At 43.9% G+C, this 16,304-nt stretch overlaps 1 protein-coding gene across 6 annotated transcripts in view; it reads left to right on the forward strand.

The window, feature by feature from the left end:
• Nucleotides 1–16,051, forward strand: part of POLR3C (RNA polymerase III subunit C) — an 866,317-nt gene extending 850,266 nt beyond the window's left edge. For all 6 annotated transcript variants that reach the window (XM_044079982.1, XM_044079981.1, XM_044079983.1 and 3 more), the window contains one exon: nt 15,581–16,051. In XM_044079982.1, the coding sequence (XP_043935917.1) occupies nt 15,581–15,662 (82 nt within the window). In that variant the 3' untranslated portion in view covers nt 15,663–16,051. The remainder of the gene's footprint in view (nt 1–15,580) is intronic.
• The last annotated feature ends 253 nt before the right edge of the window (nt 16,052–16,304 follow it).

Consider the following 16,304-nt stretch of genomic DNA (forward strand, 5'->3'; position numbering starts at 1 on the left):
CTCAGACCTGCTCTGAGTTACAGCACAATGGCACTAAGTATACAGAACCAACTGATATTGCCAACATCCTGGCAGATAGGTACAGTGCTAACTTTACCCCCCTCTCATCCCCTAAAGGGCCCATCTCTATACCGGAGGAATGCAAAGTTCCTGTAATCACGGCTGCACAGGTAAAAACACACTCTCCAAAGCCAAGAAAGAACACAGCATCTATGGGACTTGACAGCATACCAGGCTGCATTCTACACGAACTACAGAAAAAGAACTGGCACCCCACTGTGTGCCACAGAATGGCGCACATGGACGGTTATCCCACTCCACAAAGGGGGAGCCATCACAGACCTTGGGAACTACTGCCCCATTAGCCTGACGAGCCTGGTCTGCAAGGCTATAGAACGTATCATCATGGAACTTATAAACAATGACATTGGTAATCTCCAAACTCTGGACCCCACCCAGTTCGGGTTTGTAAAAGGCAAATCATGTCTCCTAAACCTGACAGACTTCACTTCAGACCAGTGACAAGTGAAGTACCACATGGTTCAGTCCTGGGTCCTCTCCTGTTTGGTATCTACTTCTCTGAAATACAGGCTAATACAGAAAGTCTTTGGCTAACAAAGTTCGCAGATGACTGCAAACTAGGAGCCATAATCAAAACTCCTAACGATGTGGACATCCTACAAAAGGACCTCACTGAGACAGATGCCTGGTGTCAAAGCCATGGCCTCAAGCTCAATGCCAGAAAGTGCATTGTCATCCCTTTTGGTAAAAACTCTGTACCCATGAACTACCACATAGGCGGTAGTCTACCGAAAGTGTGATAAGAGACCTTGGGACATTAGTCTTTCCTTTGATAAGCACATCACCACAGTAGTCAGGAAATCCTTCTTACGTGGCACACCTCATCACAAAAGGTTTCTCATCCAGGAAAAAAGAGGTCATTGTCCCCCTCTACTTGTCACTCATTAGATCCATTATAGAGTACAACACCCCTTTGGTTATGTACCTCACAAGGCATCTACAACAACTGTAAAGGCCACAGAAATACCTCACAAAGAGGATTACTGGCCTCAAACAGATGCCCTACGCAGACCTTCTCAAAAAACTCCAGCTTTACTCCTTCGCATATCACGTACTCAGAGGCGATCTCCGCCTAACATACAAAGCTATGTCAAACCCAGAGTTGTTGGACATGCTCCACTTAAAGAAATTCCAATCCCTCCAAGCTACACGCTAAACCTTTTCACCACAATAAACAGAACATGCTGGAGAGATAGATTCCTGTCCCAGAGACTTCCCATACTCTGTAACAAATTACTTATCTATATCAAACAAAGCTCCTCATTAGCACTTTTCAAGAAAAATCTTGATGATTGCATGGGAGATAGGAAATTCACCCCGGGGATCACTTCTGTGGCTCTGCTCGACAGGGGCATAGGAAAATAATTTTCTTGGGTGGTGAAAGCCAGGGTACCTTTTGGCTAGACTTATATAGGCCCTAGGGCCAATAGCAGAGTACCTACATATGAACAACCAAGAGGCTGCAGCCAAACTGACAGCTCAATGTCAATGCCTAAATCTGACTGCAACTTTGCAAGACAAAATATTTCAAAACAAAAAGATAGACAATGAATAAGAACAAAGCCAAGTAACATATAAAGATATGTATAGTTTTGAAACCACTACCCCAGCTGATACTAAAAAGTAACCTAGCAGAAAATCAGGCCTGGGAGCAAAATATTTGTACAGTTTAGTACTGTGTCTGGACTGAAAGCAGTAGGAACATTTTTACATATAGCTCGTGAGGAAGCAATTGAAACATATAACGTTTTGAAACTGAGGAAAAAACAACTTAGAAATAAAGAAATGTCCAGATAATACTGTGAATCCTGAAAGAACATGACCTGTACAAAATCTTGTTTTTCAGAAGAAACGAATTAAACAGTTAATGTGTTTGCAGCATAATAGTGGCATAGAGCAAAAAGCTGTGAATTCATCAGTTGGAACTAGACTTCAGTCAGACTAATGCCAGGGAGGTGTCCCTTTGATTTTGGCTACTCATGGATCAACATTCATAGATTAGTAGGGTCATAGATTAGTACAAGGCCAACTGCCCTTGTGGGCCATATTAAGCCTAGCCAATTACCCCATGTATGAATCAAACCCTGCACCTTATGTTTGTAAGGTAAACACCTTAACCATTATGTCAACCTCCCGCCATTATCTGGAACTCTACTCTTTTGACAGCACCCCCAGGCACAGTCAAGCTGGCAAGTCCTGAGTGAGGAGGGTCTTTCAGGTCATCTTGTTGTAGTGCCTCACATCTTGACAGACTTCAAGCAGGTGGCAGGAGAATGAGTTACTGGTACAGGAGTGCAACTTTATGGTGGTGCAGTCTGAAGCAGGACGAGCCTTGGTGCAGGCCTCTTCTACCGCATGCTGCCAGTGGTGATCCTGTTATTGCATATTTGTTCCCTGTCCCTGAACACCTGGTGAGCATCCCTGCTATGCTTACCTTTGCTCAATGCTATGAACACCTCTTCCTGCTGGTAGTTGAGGGGGAGCACTGGTGCCTCTTGGAATTCCAAGGACCATATGTGAGGTCCTTGGAATGATACAACAGTATTTAAATGTAGGAGAAGATGTACTAAGGCCAAATTTGCAGTAGTTCTGGGCATTCCCTCACTCTGCTGTAGAATGTGTTAGAGTTAGCATATATTGTTAACAAGTATGTTGGGTCACAGTCCCCCACATCATGGGAAATAAGGGGCTTGCTATGAGAACAAAAAGTTTTGGAATACACTGTTTGGTATATGGACTCGCACTTTATTTGTCACAGTTCTAAGGATTGCAATAATCTGTTCTTGCAGTTATGATAGGGAACTGGGTTCATGGGACTTCATGATGAAGAAAACAGGAATGTTGGTAAAGTAGCAGTGCGTAAAAATCAAAACCTCAAGAAAAATGACTGGAACAATGTACTGTAAAATTTATTAGTAAAAGCAAAACTTTCAGGTTCAATGACTCTTCCTCTTGCACTGAGGAAGGGTTGTTGAACCTGAAAGCTTTGCTTTTACTAATAAATTTTACAGTACGTTCCAGTCATTTTTCTTGAGATCATGGGACTTCATCACACTCAGGTTCCCGTCCAAAGCATTGTCTCTGAGAGGGACATGGATAATGTGTGTGATCCTTCTCTGCATATGCCGTTGTACTTGTGAAGAAAGTTAAACTGATATCATACCCCCTGTTCTCTCCCCAAAATGCCTTCTAGAGATTTTGAGTTGGTAGTCTGTGAACCCGTCAACTATTGCTTTGTGATACTAGTTATTAAGAATGTTGTCTGAACAGCATTTTGTCTCTTATCCTGGAGAAGGTTGATATCCTCTAGAAGCCTTTGCCTTTGCGGGAGGAACAGTTAACCAAATATTTTAGTTTTGAGACTTGTACAATCCCTTTGATTTAGCCCAAGTCCCAGAGACCACATCTGTTTGCTTCCTGACAGACAGTCTTAAGGCTTTAGGCAGGTATGGAAAGAAGGTTTACTTCTCTGCCACACTGGGCCTTAGGAGACTCCATTATTGGGCTCATATATCCTATTTCCAGTCCCACTTAGATGTCTCTGGACAAGCTTGGGAACCTCTTTGAGTCTAAACACAAGGATGACTTTGGTATATAGTTGATGTTATGTAGTCCGATCTCACCTACATTCTTACCCGTGGGTTCGGGGATGAATGTCGGCTCTGACTCAGCCAACTTTTCTAGCTCGAAGTCTTTCTATTGGCTGGGCTGAGATGGTATCCCATGCTGCACTGCTCTCTATCCTCAGATCTCATTTGCTGCTCATGTAGCTCGGACGTGGTCTCGCTCTTGGCTGTGGCCAAGTACCCTTTTTTCTTCATTACTAGAGAATTGGTTGCAAACAAAAAGCTATTTTAATAGCTATTGTGTGTTCTGGTCTTGTATTGTGGAAAAGTTGTGTGTTGATCTTTTTTCTGTGGTATCCCACTAGCTGTTTCCAATGGACTAGGCCTGTTTCAGTTAGAGGACCTAGTCTGTCCCCTTGCTTCCTTGTGTTATAAACTTTACCGGGTCTAAAACCGTTTAAATTAGAGGTTTTAGTCCTTCCCCCTTGTGTTGTGTTTAAGGATCGTTTAAATTAGAGATCTTGAGGTATTTTGTTCGTGGTAGTTTTTTCCCACCCTGTGACTGTTTGACCATTGGCCTTTATTCAGTGTTTATTCGTCTTTGGTGCTTTTTGTTGTTGGCTAACTATGTCCAAAGATTCTAAGGAGCACAAGCCCTCAGGCTTCAAGAAATGCTCTAGGTGCAGTTATAAAATGTCCATTACTGATGGACATTCTGTGTGTATTGTCTGGGAGCAATCCATCTCCAGGAGTCATGCAGTTTCTGTCATGCTTTTAGTCCGAGAGTTCTTCAGGAAGGGAAGAGTAAATTGATTTTGAAGGGACTTCTGAAACCCTCCTTCGAGGAGGGTCTGGAAACTGCTTCCAGCTCTAAGGCAAAATCTTCTAAATCTAAAAAGGGATCTCCGGCTCCATCAGTCTCTTCGGAGCCACCGGAGAAAATAGCAAAGTCTGCTTCGACATCCTCGGCTCCATTGTCCTCGGGGCCGCAGGAAGTGTCAGTTGTTATGGAACCTGCGTCTGCTCCATTCATCTTGGAACCCATTCGGAGCCAATCGCCTAGCATTAGACAAGTATCACCTCCTCGCAGGTCCCCGTCAGAGAGGAGATCTCGATCTCCTCTATCCTCTAAATCCTCCAGGACCTTATCAGATGTGGACGTCGATAGAGTGGTGCAGAGACTCCTTCAGTCACTGGTTTTGGCAAAATTGTTCTCGGCTCCGACCCAGTCGGCTCCGGAGCCCATCCTTCAACCTGCTTTGATACTTCCTCCTCCGAGCGCACCTCAGCTTTCGGAGCCGGAGTGCTCGGCTCCATGTGATGTCCCTAGCCCCTCCTGGCTTATTGGTGCCGACGTCAGCTCCGACCCTGTCGGCGCCATCCACGGGATTCAGGACTCAGGATTCTTCAGTCAGACCTGAGGGAGAGGCTTCGGGACACCCCTCGGTTCCTAGTCTCCCTCTCAGTGCTTCGGCGCGGGGAAGTTTGACTCCTGTCATGGCGTCGGAGGCTGGTCGTTCCTTGGACTCGGGGGTGGGGGGACCAGCCTTCGAGGCCATGCAGAGTGTGCTGGCCAGGTCGTCAGTGGCATCATGCGGGTCGGTCATTCTGTCCCCTACTACACCGGTGCAGGTCTCTGATCGCCATCTACCTTTAGACAGCAGAGCCCCAAGGCCTCCGGGTACACCCATGAGTGGTCCCCACATTTCTGAGGGCCCCTCAGAGTCTTTGCCTGAGGACCCATCCAGAAAGAAGACATGCAAGAGGAAGCACATGGATTCCCAGGATGAGTCTCTCACATCAGACACTGACCTCGAGGAATCGGAGGGGTCCCCCAAGTCATCCTCTGAGGATGTTTCTTTCTCTGACATCCTAGAGATTTTGAAACAAAGAGGTGATTGGCCATCCAAAGCCCCCTCCAAGGAGGAGTTGGTCTTCTGAAGGCCTTTGGTGCTCAGCCCTCCACCTCCTGGGCATCTCCACCCTTCGAGCTTCTGGATTTGGTTTGTCGAAGGGTGTGGGAAACCCCTGACTCTGTGGAACTAGTCCCCAGGAGACCCAGTAAATTTTTGTCTGCTCCTCCTGGTAAGGAATTTCTGTCCAAGGGAGTCCCTGTGGATGCCATGGTGGTGGCAGCTGCCACTCAGAAGGAATTAGCCGAGACTTCTTCCACCGTCCATCCCCCTAACAAGGAGTCTAGGACCATGAACCGGTACGGGAAGTGTGCTTTTTCTTCAGCGACCTTTACCTTACGGTCACTGAATTATTTATCTCACTTTACATGGCTCCAGAGAGATCTCCTCAAGGAGCTTGGAGATACTCACATGGGGTTTCTTAGGTGGTAGCCCAGACGGTTAATGCTCAGATGTCCAACCTCAGTTCCATTATAAACTCCTCCATGAGGTTGATTTCATATGCAGCCGAAGGAGCGAGTAGGGCAGCAAGTTCAGGAGTTGCTCTTAGGAGACAGGCCTGGATGCGCCTTTGTCATTTCGTGGAGGCCTTCAAGTCTTCATTCACCGATGCCCCTTTCGATGGTTCCTCTTTATTCAGAACCAAGGTAAAAGACACCCTCATCCAGGTGCGAGCAGGAGGGAAAAACTCTGTCTGCCGTAGGAGTCCGTTTTTCCCTTCCCTCTAGGCCTTATCCCAAGGCCCAGAGGGGTGGTAAAATGTGGTTCAAGAAATCACAGAGGTGTTTTCCCGGTGCACAAGGTGAGTCCCCCTCCAGAGGCAGGGGAGGGGGTGGTTATTCAGGGAGACGCCACCCTAGGGGCAAAGGAGGCCCTCCCAACTTGGGAGACCGCTATTCCTTTTGTGGTTCTCCCTACCGCTGCTCCTGATGGGAGGCCTGACTGTGCGTTTCTGGAGCCAGTCGGGGGTCGAATCTCATTATACCCGGAGGCCTGGCAAGACATCACCCAGGACCAATGGGTTCTATGAATAATTTCCGGAGGATATGTCATCCCCTTTTCCTCAGATCCCCCTCCAATCAAGAAAATCCCGGATGTTCCACCCAGTCAAAGGGATTACGCAGCTTCAGAAGTTTCAAAGCTGCTAGAAAAGAGTCATCCAACATGTCCCCTCAGACCAGATCGGATTAGGGACTTACTCCAGATTCTTTTTGGTGCCGAAAAGGACAGGGAACCTGAGACCCATATTGGATCTCAGCCAATTGAACACACACGTGCAAAAGTCCAAGTTCCAAATGGTCACATTGCAGTCTATTCTCCCTTTGTTGAGAAAAGAAGTGTGTATGTGCTCTCTCGACCGCAAGGATGCTTACTACCACATCAAGATGGACAGGGCATCCAGAAGTCACCTACGCTTCCGGTTGGGAGCCAGTCATTTTCAGTTTCGAGCCCTGCCCTTTGGTCTCACCACAGCCCCCGGGTGTTTACCAAATGCATGGCAGTGGTGACTGCTCACTTGAGACGTCAGGGATTCCAAGTGTTTCCATATCTGGACAACTGGCTCCTTACTGCCACCACCAGGCATCTACTAATTCAGACGAGGGACGCTACTATCAACCTATGTCAACAGTTGGGCATCACATTGAACTGGGAAAAATCTGCCTTGTTGCCCTCACAGCGTGTCACTTTTATAGGCGCAGAAATAGACACTGTCCTCATGCGGGCGTTTCTACCACAGGAAAGAATCAGAGTCCTATAACAATAAGTTCACGCCTTTGCTCCCCCTGAGAAGAGTGAAGGCAAGATGGGTCCACCATCTATTGGGGACAATGGCTGCGACGATTATGTGAGTCTCACTGGCAAGGTTACATATGAGACTCCTTCAGTGGCTTCTCTTTGCCCAGTGGTCTCTTCAACGTCTTCCACTTTCTCACCCTATTCTACTCACGGACAGGTGCAAACAGGATCTCAGTTGGTGGCTTCGCATCGACAACCTGAGTACAGGAAAGCTCTTCATTCCTGCGTCCCCAATTGCCACGGTGACCACGGATGCCTCCCAGATGGGGGGGGGGGGCATTATCTAGGCAGGGCAGTCCAAGGCACGTGGCAAGAGCACGAGATGCATCTGCATATCAATGTCCTGGAGATGAGACCTGTGGTACTAGCACTGCAAGCACTTAAGAGCTTTCTTCCTCTCAGGACTATTGCAATCCACTCAGACAATATGTCAGTGATGTGGTATCTGATTAAGCAGGGAGGAACCAAGTCTTATCCCCTTTGCAGAGAGGCCATGTGAGTGTGGCAGTGGGCAGTATCTTCCCAACGTTTTCTGGTAGCAATGCACATTCCGGGGAAGTCCAGTGTGATCGCAGACAGGCTAAGCAGAGTTATTCTGATGCCTTACGAGTGGTCCCTGAACCGTCAATTTGCGGAACAGATCTTCCACAGTTGGGATCAGCCTTGCTCCGACCTTTTTGCCAGCCCCCTCAATGCCAAATGCAGCAGCTACTTCACGTTGATCCCCCCTCAAGGGGGAGTCACCCAGGGACGCTCTAGTCCACGATTGGCCCTCCGGTCTACTATATGCCTTCCCTCCGGTCCCCTTGTTGTCAAAGCTTATTCAGAAAGTGCAATCCTTGGGAAGCAGAATGATTCTGATTGCCCCACACTGGCCTCGTCAAATTTGGTTCCCCTTTCTCCATCCCTATCTCATGGACGCTCCTTGGATTCTGGACCCACAACCAGGCTTATTGACACACATGTCAGGGCAGCTCCATCCCTCTCTTCGGACCCTCCGGTTGACAGCCTGGCTACTCCACTTCCATCATTAGTTAGGCTTCATCATTTCTCACCAGAGGTGGTTCATATTTTTTCTTCCTCTCATAAGCCCTTGACCAGGAAGATTTATTACTGTAAATGGAAGAGGTTTTCAATCTGGGCGCATACCCAGAAGATTGACCCTTACACAGTTCCAATTTTGTCTGTATTGGAGTTCTTGTCTATGTTATTTAACCAGGGTTCAGCGGCCGCTACCATTAAAGTCCATTTGGTGGCGATTTGTACCTTTTATATCACAGACAAGCCTAGAGTGATGGCACATAGACTCTGTAAGGCTTTTCTGAAGGGCACTCTGTTACTTCATCCTCCGGTATTGGAACCTGTCATGCCTTGGAATTTAAACTTTGTTCTACAGGCTCTTACTTCATCCCCCTTTGCGCCTGCAGCCACTTGTGATTTTAAATTCTTAACTTGGAAGCCTGTCTTTTTAGTAGCCATCACGTCAGCCAGATGCATTTCGGAGCTTCAAGCTTTATCAATCAAACCCCCTTATTTGATTTTTCATAAGGACAGGGCTTCTCTCAGACCGAATCCCTCCTTTCTTCCCAAAGTGGCATCAATTAGTAACCTTAATCAATCTATTGAGTTGCCAGTGTTTTTTCCCCAGTTCTCAAACAAGGCAGAATTCAAATTTCATCAGTTGGATGTACACAGACAATTACGTTTTTATCTGCACAGAATGAAAGACCTCAGAAAATCTGATCAGTTGTTTGTTTCCTTTTTGGAAAACAGAATTGGGTCTCCTGTCTCCAAAGTCACACTGTCCAGGTGGATCTCCAGTTGTATTTCTTTCATTTATTCCTCAGGGGGTAAAGATTTACTGTTCCGGGTGAAGGCTCACTCTACTCGGTCTGTATCTACATCTACAGCCTATCAGGCCAGATTGTCTATGGATGATATTTGTGCTGTGGCTACTTGGGCATCTCCTCACACCTTTGTTACTCATTACAAGTTGGATGTAGTATCTAGGGGCAGGTCTTCCTTTGGTTCCACAGTGCTCAGGAGTATTTTCCACTGAGCCTCCCAGGATTTAGGTGCTAGGGACGCTGTCCCACAGGTAAGAATGTAGGTGAGATCAGATTACATAACATCAAGAAGTTATGTACTCTCCATAACGTTCGATGTATGTAGTCCATCTCGCCTCACATTCTTACTTACCCCCCCACCCCACCTCGTCCTGGAGGTTCTGGAGGTTAGGTCTGGTTTCAGAGCTTCCTTCATTGTTGGTTTGTTCTTCCTTTCCTTAGGTGGTGTTATGCTTGGAGAATGAGTGCTGGGGCCCGCAGCAAACTAGATCTGGGGACAGAGAGCAGTCCAGCATGGGATACCATCTTAGCCCAGCCAATAGAAAGACTTCGAGCTAGAAAAGTTGGCCGAGTCAGAGCTGACATTCGGCTCCGAACCCACGGGTAAGAATGTGAGGCAAGATGGACTACATAAATCAAACGTTATGGTAAGTATGTAACTTCTTGATCAGGTATGCTTTCACATATCTTCCACATGTCCGTTTATAACTTTGAATGTGTAGAGGTATTGGCTAGGGATGCAGGTTCAGGTGCATCACATGGTTGAGTGGCTGGTATTTTCTGTCCTAAATGATAAGCTTAGGAACAAGGTTTCAGATATCCATTTCTTCAGGGAAGTGCTCTTCAAGGATATCCTGCCTAAGGACCTGGTAAGCAACCTCCTTCTGAGGAAGCACATGCTAGTCTTTGAAGAGGACCGTCATGATTCCCTGTCTTCCTCCTTCACTTTTTCCTCTTGCAAGCCCGGCCATTGCAGAAATAAAAAATGGCCTTTTCATTGCATAAAGCATCACACAGTGTCTCTCCCTTCTCCTTTGATACTCTTAGCTGTGTCACCATCCATAGCTACCCTAACTGAATTTTTTTGGTAATGTTCATGGGGAGCGGGGTTTTCCATAGTTTAATCCTAGCTCAAAATTCATGACACTAAGTCTAAGATTTTAGGGTTGGTCACTTTCAGCCTCATTCTGGAGCTCACCGGTCCTTGCCTGAGAGTTCTTCAGGAGGATCAGTCCATCTGAGTAGAGCTCTTGTGACAGTCCTAGACTCTGCTTCTGATTGGAGCTATAGAGGCTCTCAAGCTTGTAGAAAGGAATTGGAGGTTTTATTTCCAACAATTTCAGCTTATTTAGGAGAGAGACAAGTCCTGTCGCATTCTGAACGTCATTGACTTCATTCTGAGCTTCATTGTCTTCAGCCAGCGCCTGTACTGTATACAGTTTCAATATCCTTGCTCCTGCAGGGCACTTGGATAATGGAGCTTTTTAACATACGGATATTTGGGTCCACATAGGAGAGTTCTCTTGCTTAGTCTGGGTAGGTATCACTTCAGTACAAAGTCATGTATTGGGATGTTTTTCAGCTTCCACTTTTTACCAAGATGTTGGCTATGGTGGATGAAACTCGCAGGAGAAGGATCTCCTATAAGTTCACCTGGATGTTGGGCTGCTGCTAGTCCATTCCAGGGACTCCTTAGAAATGCCTCTGCACTGAGTATTGCATTGATTGCAGGTCACCATAAATTGGAGGAAATCCTCTGTGAGTACTTCTTATTGGATTGCCTTTATTATTTATTTATCATTTATTTACAGTTTGTTTACTGGGGAAGTCCATTGGGCCAAAACGAGCCCATTTTCAAGGGAGGCCTGGGGAGAAAAGCTCCATCATACATATAAACAATTGTACAATTAACAAGTATGAGTTAGAACATCACTTCAAGGAAATAGCATGCAAAAAGGTATAACATATAATAAACAGAAAAAAACTTAGGTAAACAAAAAATTATAGAGTAACGAGTCATATCAGAGCCTTAAACAATAACAAGTTTTTTAAGCATAATGTAAAACATTTGAGGTCTGTTGCTGCCTGAACTGTATTATAGAGTAACAAGGTATACTGGATTAGTAGTTTAAGGTATATAGTAAGCATGAAATATTAGGGAATGAATAATATAGGAAAGAGACAGGAAGCTAAGAGTAGTGGAGAGAGAGTATTGGAATGAGTTGAGAGGATAGAGTAGGGTAATAGGGTGTAAGATAGAGGGGAGTCAGGTGGGTGAGAGAGCAAGAGCATTTATTTATTGGTATAAAGTTAGGCTGTCTCCAATGTTAAATGCTTCTGCCCTTGTACAGGGTGAAGTAGGTTATGGCCTTGGTCACCTGTTTGCAAACACACATGCAGGATCCAGGCTCAGACTCTGTTGTGTCGTCTGGGCTTAATGGCTGCCACAGTCTTCATGGTCCTGTTGGCACATTTGAATATGTTAGTGTTGCAGTGGACTGTGAGTGGTGGCAAATTCAGGGCCACCACATGCTTACAGACCTTCTTTTGTTATTTGATCCTTGTTGCTAGGCTGTGACTTTGTGCATAATCGTTGTGATCTGCTAGTGGATTTTCCTTTCAACAGTTGAACCTGTTCAGCTTCTGATGATTTATGCTTCTGTTGTGGATTGGAAGGGTCATTTAGATCCCTGCATGGTGCATGAAGCGTGGTTCCCACTGTAGAATGGATTCCATATCAGCCATATTGGAACTGTCATCATCTTTTCTGGTTCTGATGGCTTTGCAGACAAAGGAGATTTCTGGGTCTCTCCTCTTCTGTCTTGATGGTCAGTTCATTTTCTGGTACATAAACACAAAAGGGAGTGCAAAGTCACATCCCTTGAGCAAGGGAGAAGCTTTGGTTTCAGAGTTTCCTTTCTACTTAGCAGACCTATGCCTCCAGTAGGAAACATTTCTTAATTTGGGCAGAGAGTTACTCTCTATCACCCGGGTCCTTTACCTTAGAGATGATTTTAACTTACCACAGACACCTTTGTGCTTTGGGCTTTTGATATTCCAAATGTATGTCACATGTGTCAGCTCTGTCTTTGTATTATAGCTTTTGTGGTAGACAGAATTGTGGCTTTGCAGAGGCAAGTTAAGTAGCTCCTTATAGGAGTTATCCATCTGTGTCATTTTAAGAACCCCTGTATGAAATATTTAACTGCATGGTTGATGTTTGCTTTTTGTCATTTGAGTGTGTTAACTGGCAGCTTTTAAAGGTGGTTTGGCTAACATGTCTGCACTTAGGATCTTGGAAGGTCAGGCTTTGTGTTGTAGGGAAGCATATCTGGTATTTCACAAAGACTGGATATCTCTGAGGAACAACTCTCATTTCTTTATAAAGGTGGTTTTGATGTTGTTCCTGAACCAGTCTAGCCATCTCCAGGTTTTTTTGTATAGGTCAAGAACTGAGAGGGGGGGACATTCACCCCCTAGAGTTGCACCAACTGCTCAGGCACTGCCTGAAGAAGGTGTGCAATGGTAAGAAGGTTGATCAGTTGTTCATCTCCTTTATGGCAGGAAGGAAAAGACTGTTGGTTCCCAGACAGATGTTTTCCAAGTGGATTGCCACCTGCTGTATGTTTTACCATCTGATGGCTAACCACCTTAGCAAATGCCATGATCAAAGCCTACTGAATTAGAGGAGCAGCTACCTCTGTTGCTTATTTTGAGTGTGTGTCTGTGGCAGACCTTTGTGACACAGCCACTTGGTCTTTTCTTCACATCTTCACAAAGCATTATTGTCTTCACTGGGTCAAAGTTTACCTGGCTATACATTATTCCAGGAATGTGTTTTCAGAATGCCATGCTTCTGTGGTCCTGTAGCTCCTTCCATTTTGCTAGTTGTTTGTTGCAGTTCAGCTCAGTCATGGACTGGCTAAAGGGTGTCTCTGATGATAGAAATAACCTACATTTTCTTACTATATCAGTTAATTGTGATAACTAATAAAATAAAAATATAAAAATAATCATGTCCACTTGAAGTTTCTTTTTCAAGGACAACCCAGAAGCATTGCCTGTTCAAGTGTCTTGCTCTGAGTCATACAGTAAATGGAAGCTGAGGGAATCAATCCCTGGGCTTCAGCAAGCATCTGATTAACAGTTCTTAGCCCTAATCCTCTATGCTAACTGACAGATCTATGAGTAACACTTCCTTGATGGGTCAGGAATACTTTACTGGCATCCTGTTGTGAAAGGGTGACTGCATAATCCTTGGCTACTGAATGTCTCTGCATATAAAGACAGGTGTATACTTTTGTGCAGTTGTCAAATCTTCATGATTATTTCTTGATTTTCAAGTGCGCTGTCTAGTAACTGGGGTTGAACGGCTGGCTGGATGGTTTAGGGAAATGCACAGTTATGTAGCTCATGCTTTATTTCACAACGTTCATTGGTACAAGAGTGTAGGAATCCTTAAATGTGGCTTATCTAAAATATTGGCTGAATGGGTATTGGTGAAGAATATTAACCCAGCTAAGAGCTCATTAAGGATGGTTCTGTTGTACATTAGCTGTTATGGTAAGAACATCTCTGTTAAGGCTTATTTTTTCAAAATAGCCTAGGATGCCTGTGTATAGCAAAATAACATAGTGGGCCAATGGATGAAAGCTGCTTAATTTATTTTATGCATATTCGTCAGTTGTACTTCTCTTTTGATTCACAACTTTGTCAGTGGCCATCTTGCACTTATGTTTTTCATCATTTAGGAGCACTCACTATTTGTTGGTGCAGAATATTGTTCTAGAGCTATGGTGATTCTATCCAGTGGAAACAGATGTGGAAGATTGCTTAGTCAATAAACTTTTGTCCAGTAAATACATAGTTACAAGTTAAGACTATTGTGTAGTATTTCAGAACACTGCATGCCATTTTCCATTGTTACTAGGCACTAGGTACTTGGAGTAGTGTTTTTATTTATATAAAACATGGTTCTAGGGGATACCAGACTGATCCTTGCTATTCACGTCCTCCGTATTTGGGTTCCTTATATTTTCCTTTGAATTGTGTTTCTTTACACAGTCAATCTGTTTTTGTGGAAGGGAATGTATATGCTTGGCTATAAGCATAAGTGGTACCTTCCTACGTTTTTCCTAATCTTTTAATTAGGAATCCCTCTGAAGGTTTCTGCATGTCTAGGTAAGGAATGTAATTTCTAGTTTGATAAAACAATGTAGCTTTTTCTTAGCTGCTTGAGTGTGCACTGTGTGCTTTGCAGTGGTGACTGCAACCTTCTCTCTGTTACATTATTATTTTGATTGCTAACGTGTGGATGATTGTTTTTTTGTTGTTGTTTTTAAGTTGGAGATGAGCACTTTGTTAAATTACTGTAATTAATTTGTAAATTCGGGTGATGGTTATACCAGTTTCAGCACATCCTGCCTGGTTCCTGTAGTTTCATTGACTGGGGTCCTGGACTGTATATTGTAAAGCTTTTCTACCCTTGGACAATGGCCACTGTTTCAATAACTTAATGTTCTAAGTTTAGTGTTTATTCTGCGGCTTTTGTAGCTTATGGCCAGAAGACAGGTGTTAGAACTTTATACTAAGCTTTATATGCTTGCATACAGAACAGTTGGCATTAAGAAACCAATGGTTAGAGCACACAGATAAACTGGACTGTCCCTATCATGACAATTGGCTCATACCATTCGGCCATTATGTGAAGAATCATTTTATGATATGAAGGTCCCATTCCAAAATAAATGCTTTGTCCAGCAACTGTCAACTGATGCTCTCTTTTGTGTGTACATCCTATGTTAAGAACCTTGACTAAAAGCTCTTGAAGTAAGCGAAGAAGCATATGCATAGTGGTCTCTCTGCGTCCGTGTCATTTCTGTGTGCCATTCATTTCCTGGTTTAATTTGTTTGCCAAAAATTGCTACCTCTACAGAGGGATAGTGGTAAGCACACCAGTAAGTAGGGGAATTAACTCCAGGCCCCCCATACATATCTACACACACTTCTTAACTCCTTGACAGAAAATATAATCTCCTGAGGTCTAACAGGAAGATGCTTAGTTACAGTTTTGCTTGTCACAACTGGTGAATCAAAAATGAAGAATGATTAGTAATCTTCTCTTAATGGATGCAGGCACATTTAGGCTTTGTTTCCACCTTAGGAGTGGTCCTGCTTTACTCAAAGGCCATTAGAAACATTTACTAGTAGCATCCTTGTGCTTCAGCTGTTGAAGTTTACTAGACCGTGAGTACTGCTAATTTACTGTTCTCTGTAGTGTACTGCTTTACTACTCCTAGATGGATTTAGATCACTAAAAGTACATATCTTCCTAACCTTTTATCAGGATTATCTATTGTAAATTTTTATTTTTCAGGTTGGATGCCAGTGAAAACCAAGTGGATGAAACCATGTTCATTCTGGAGTCTTACATTGCAACAACACACAGCAAAGCCTGAGTGTGTTTATCCCAATAGACTTGAGAACATTTCAGTTTGACATGTTAAATGTGGTGGGACTCGGACTCTGGTCACTGTTTGTATTTCTCTTTATGGACTTAATATATTTTGCTTCCTTGGTGATCTGTTATCAAGAAAGAGGAACACTAAACGTCTTTATTCAACCTGTTTTACTTATTTAAAGATAAAAGGCATTGTAATTTGTAAGAAAAAAGGTAATGCAGACTGTTGCCACCAGTGGAGTGTAAGGCTTTATATTTTAATGTATATGTTGGATATGCAAAGTGTAAGTTTGGTCAACTTGCTATTAGTCAAGCCTTAAAAATACATATTGTATATATCGTTTTATTTTTTTTTTCTTTTAATAAAGACTGGTTAATTAAAATCTTCGTCAATGCAATTAATCCTTTAGATTAACACCAGATGGGGTGTGTTAATACATTACCCCCTCTCACGTGCATCTTTTGGTTTATGCAGATTAACTTTGGGTCACTCTAATTACTGTTAGTATATTTAAGATTAAGGAAAGACCTACTATGGATCATTGTAATTGCTGTTTGTAAATTTCTACTTAAACATTGCTTCTTTGGACTTTGGATATTATAATTTACAATATAAAATTACAGTTTCATCATACTTTTC

Source organism: Protopterus annectens, chromosome 8.part0 (assembly GCF_019279795.1).
Source record: "Protopterus annectens isolate FY-2018-M chromosome 8.part0, PAN1.0, whole genome shotgun sequence".
Lineage (NCBI taxonomy): Eukaryota > Metazoa > Chordata > Ceratodontiformes > Protopteridae > Protopterus > Protopterus annectens.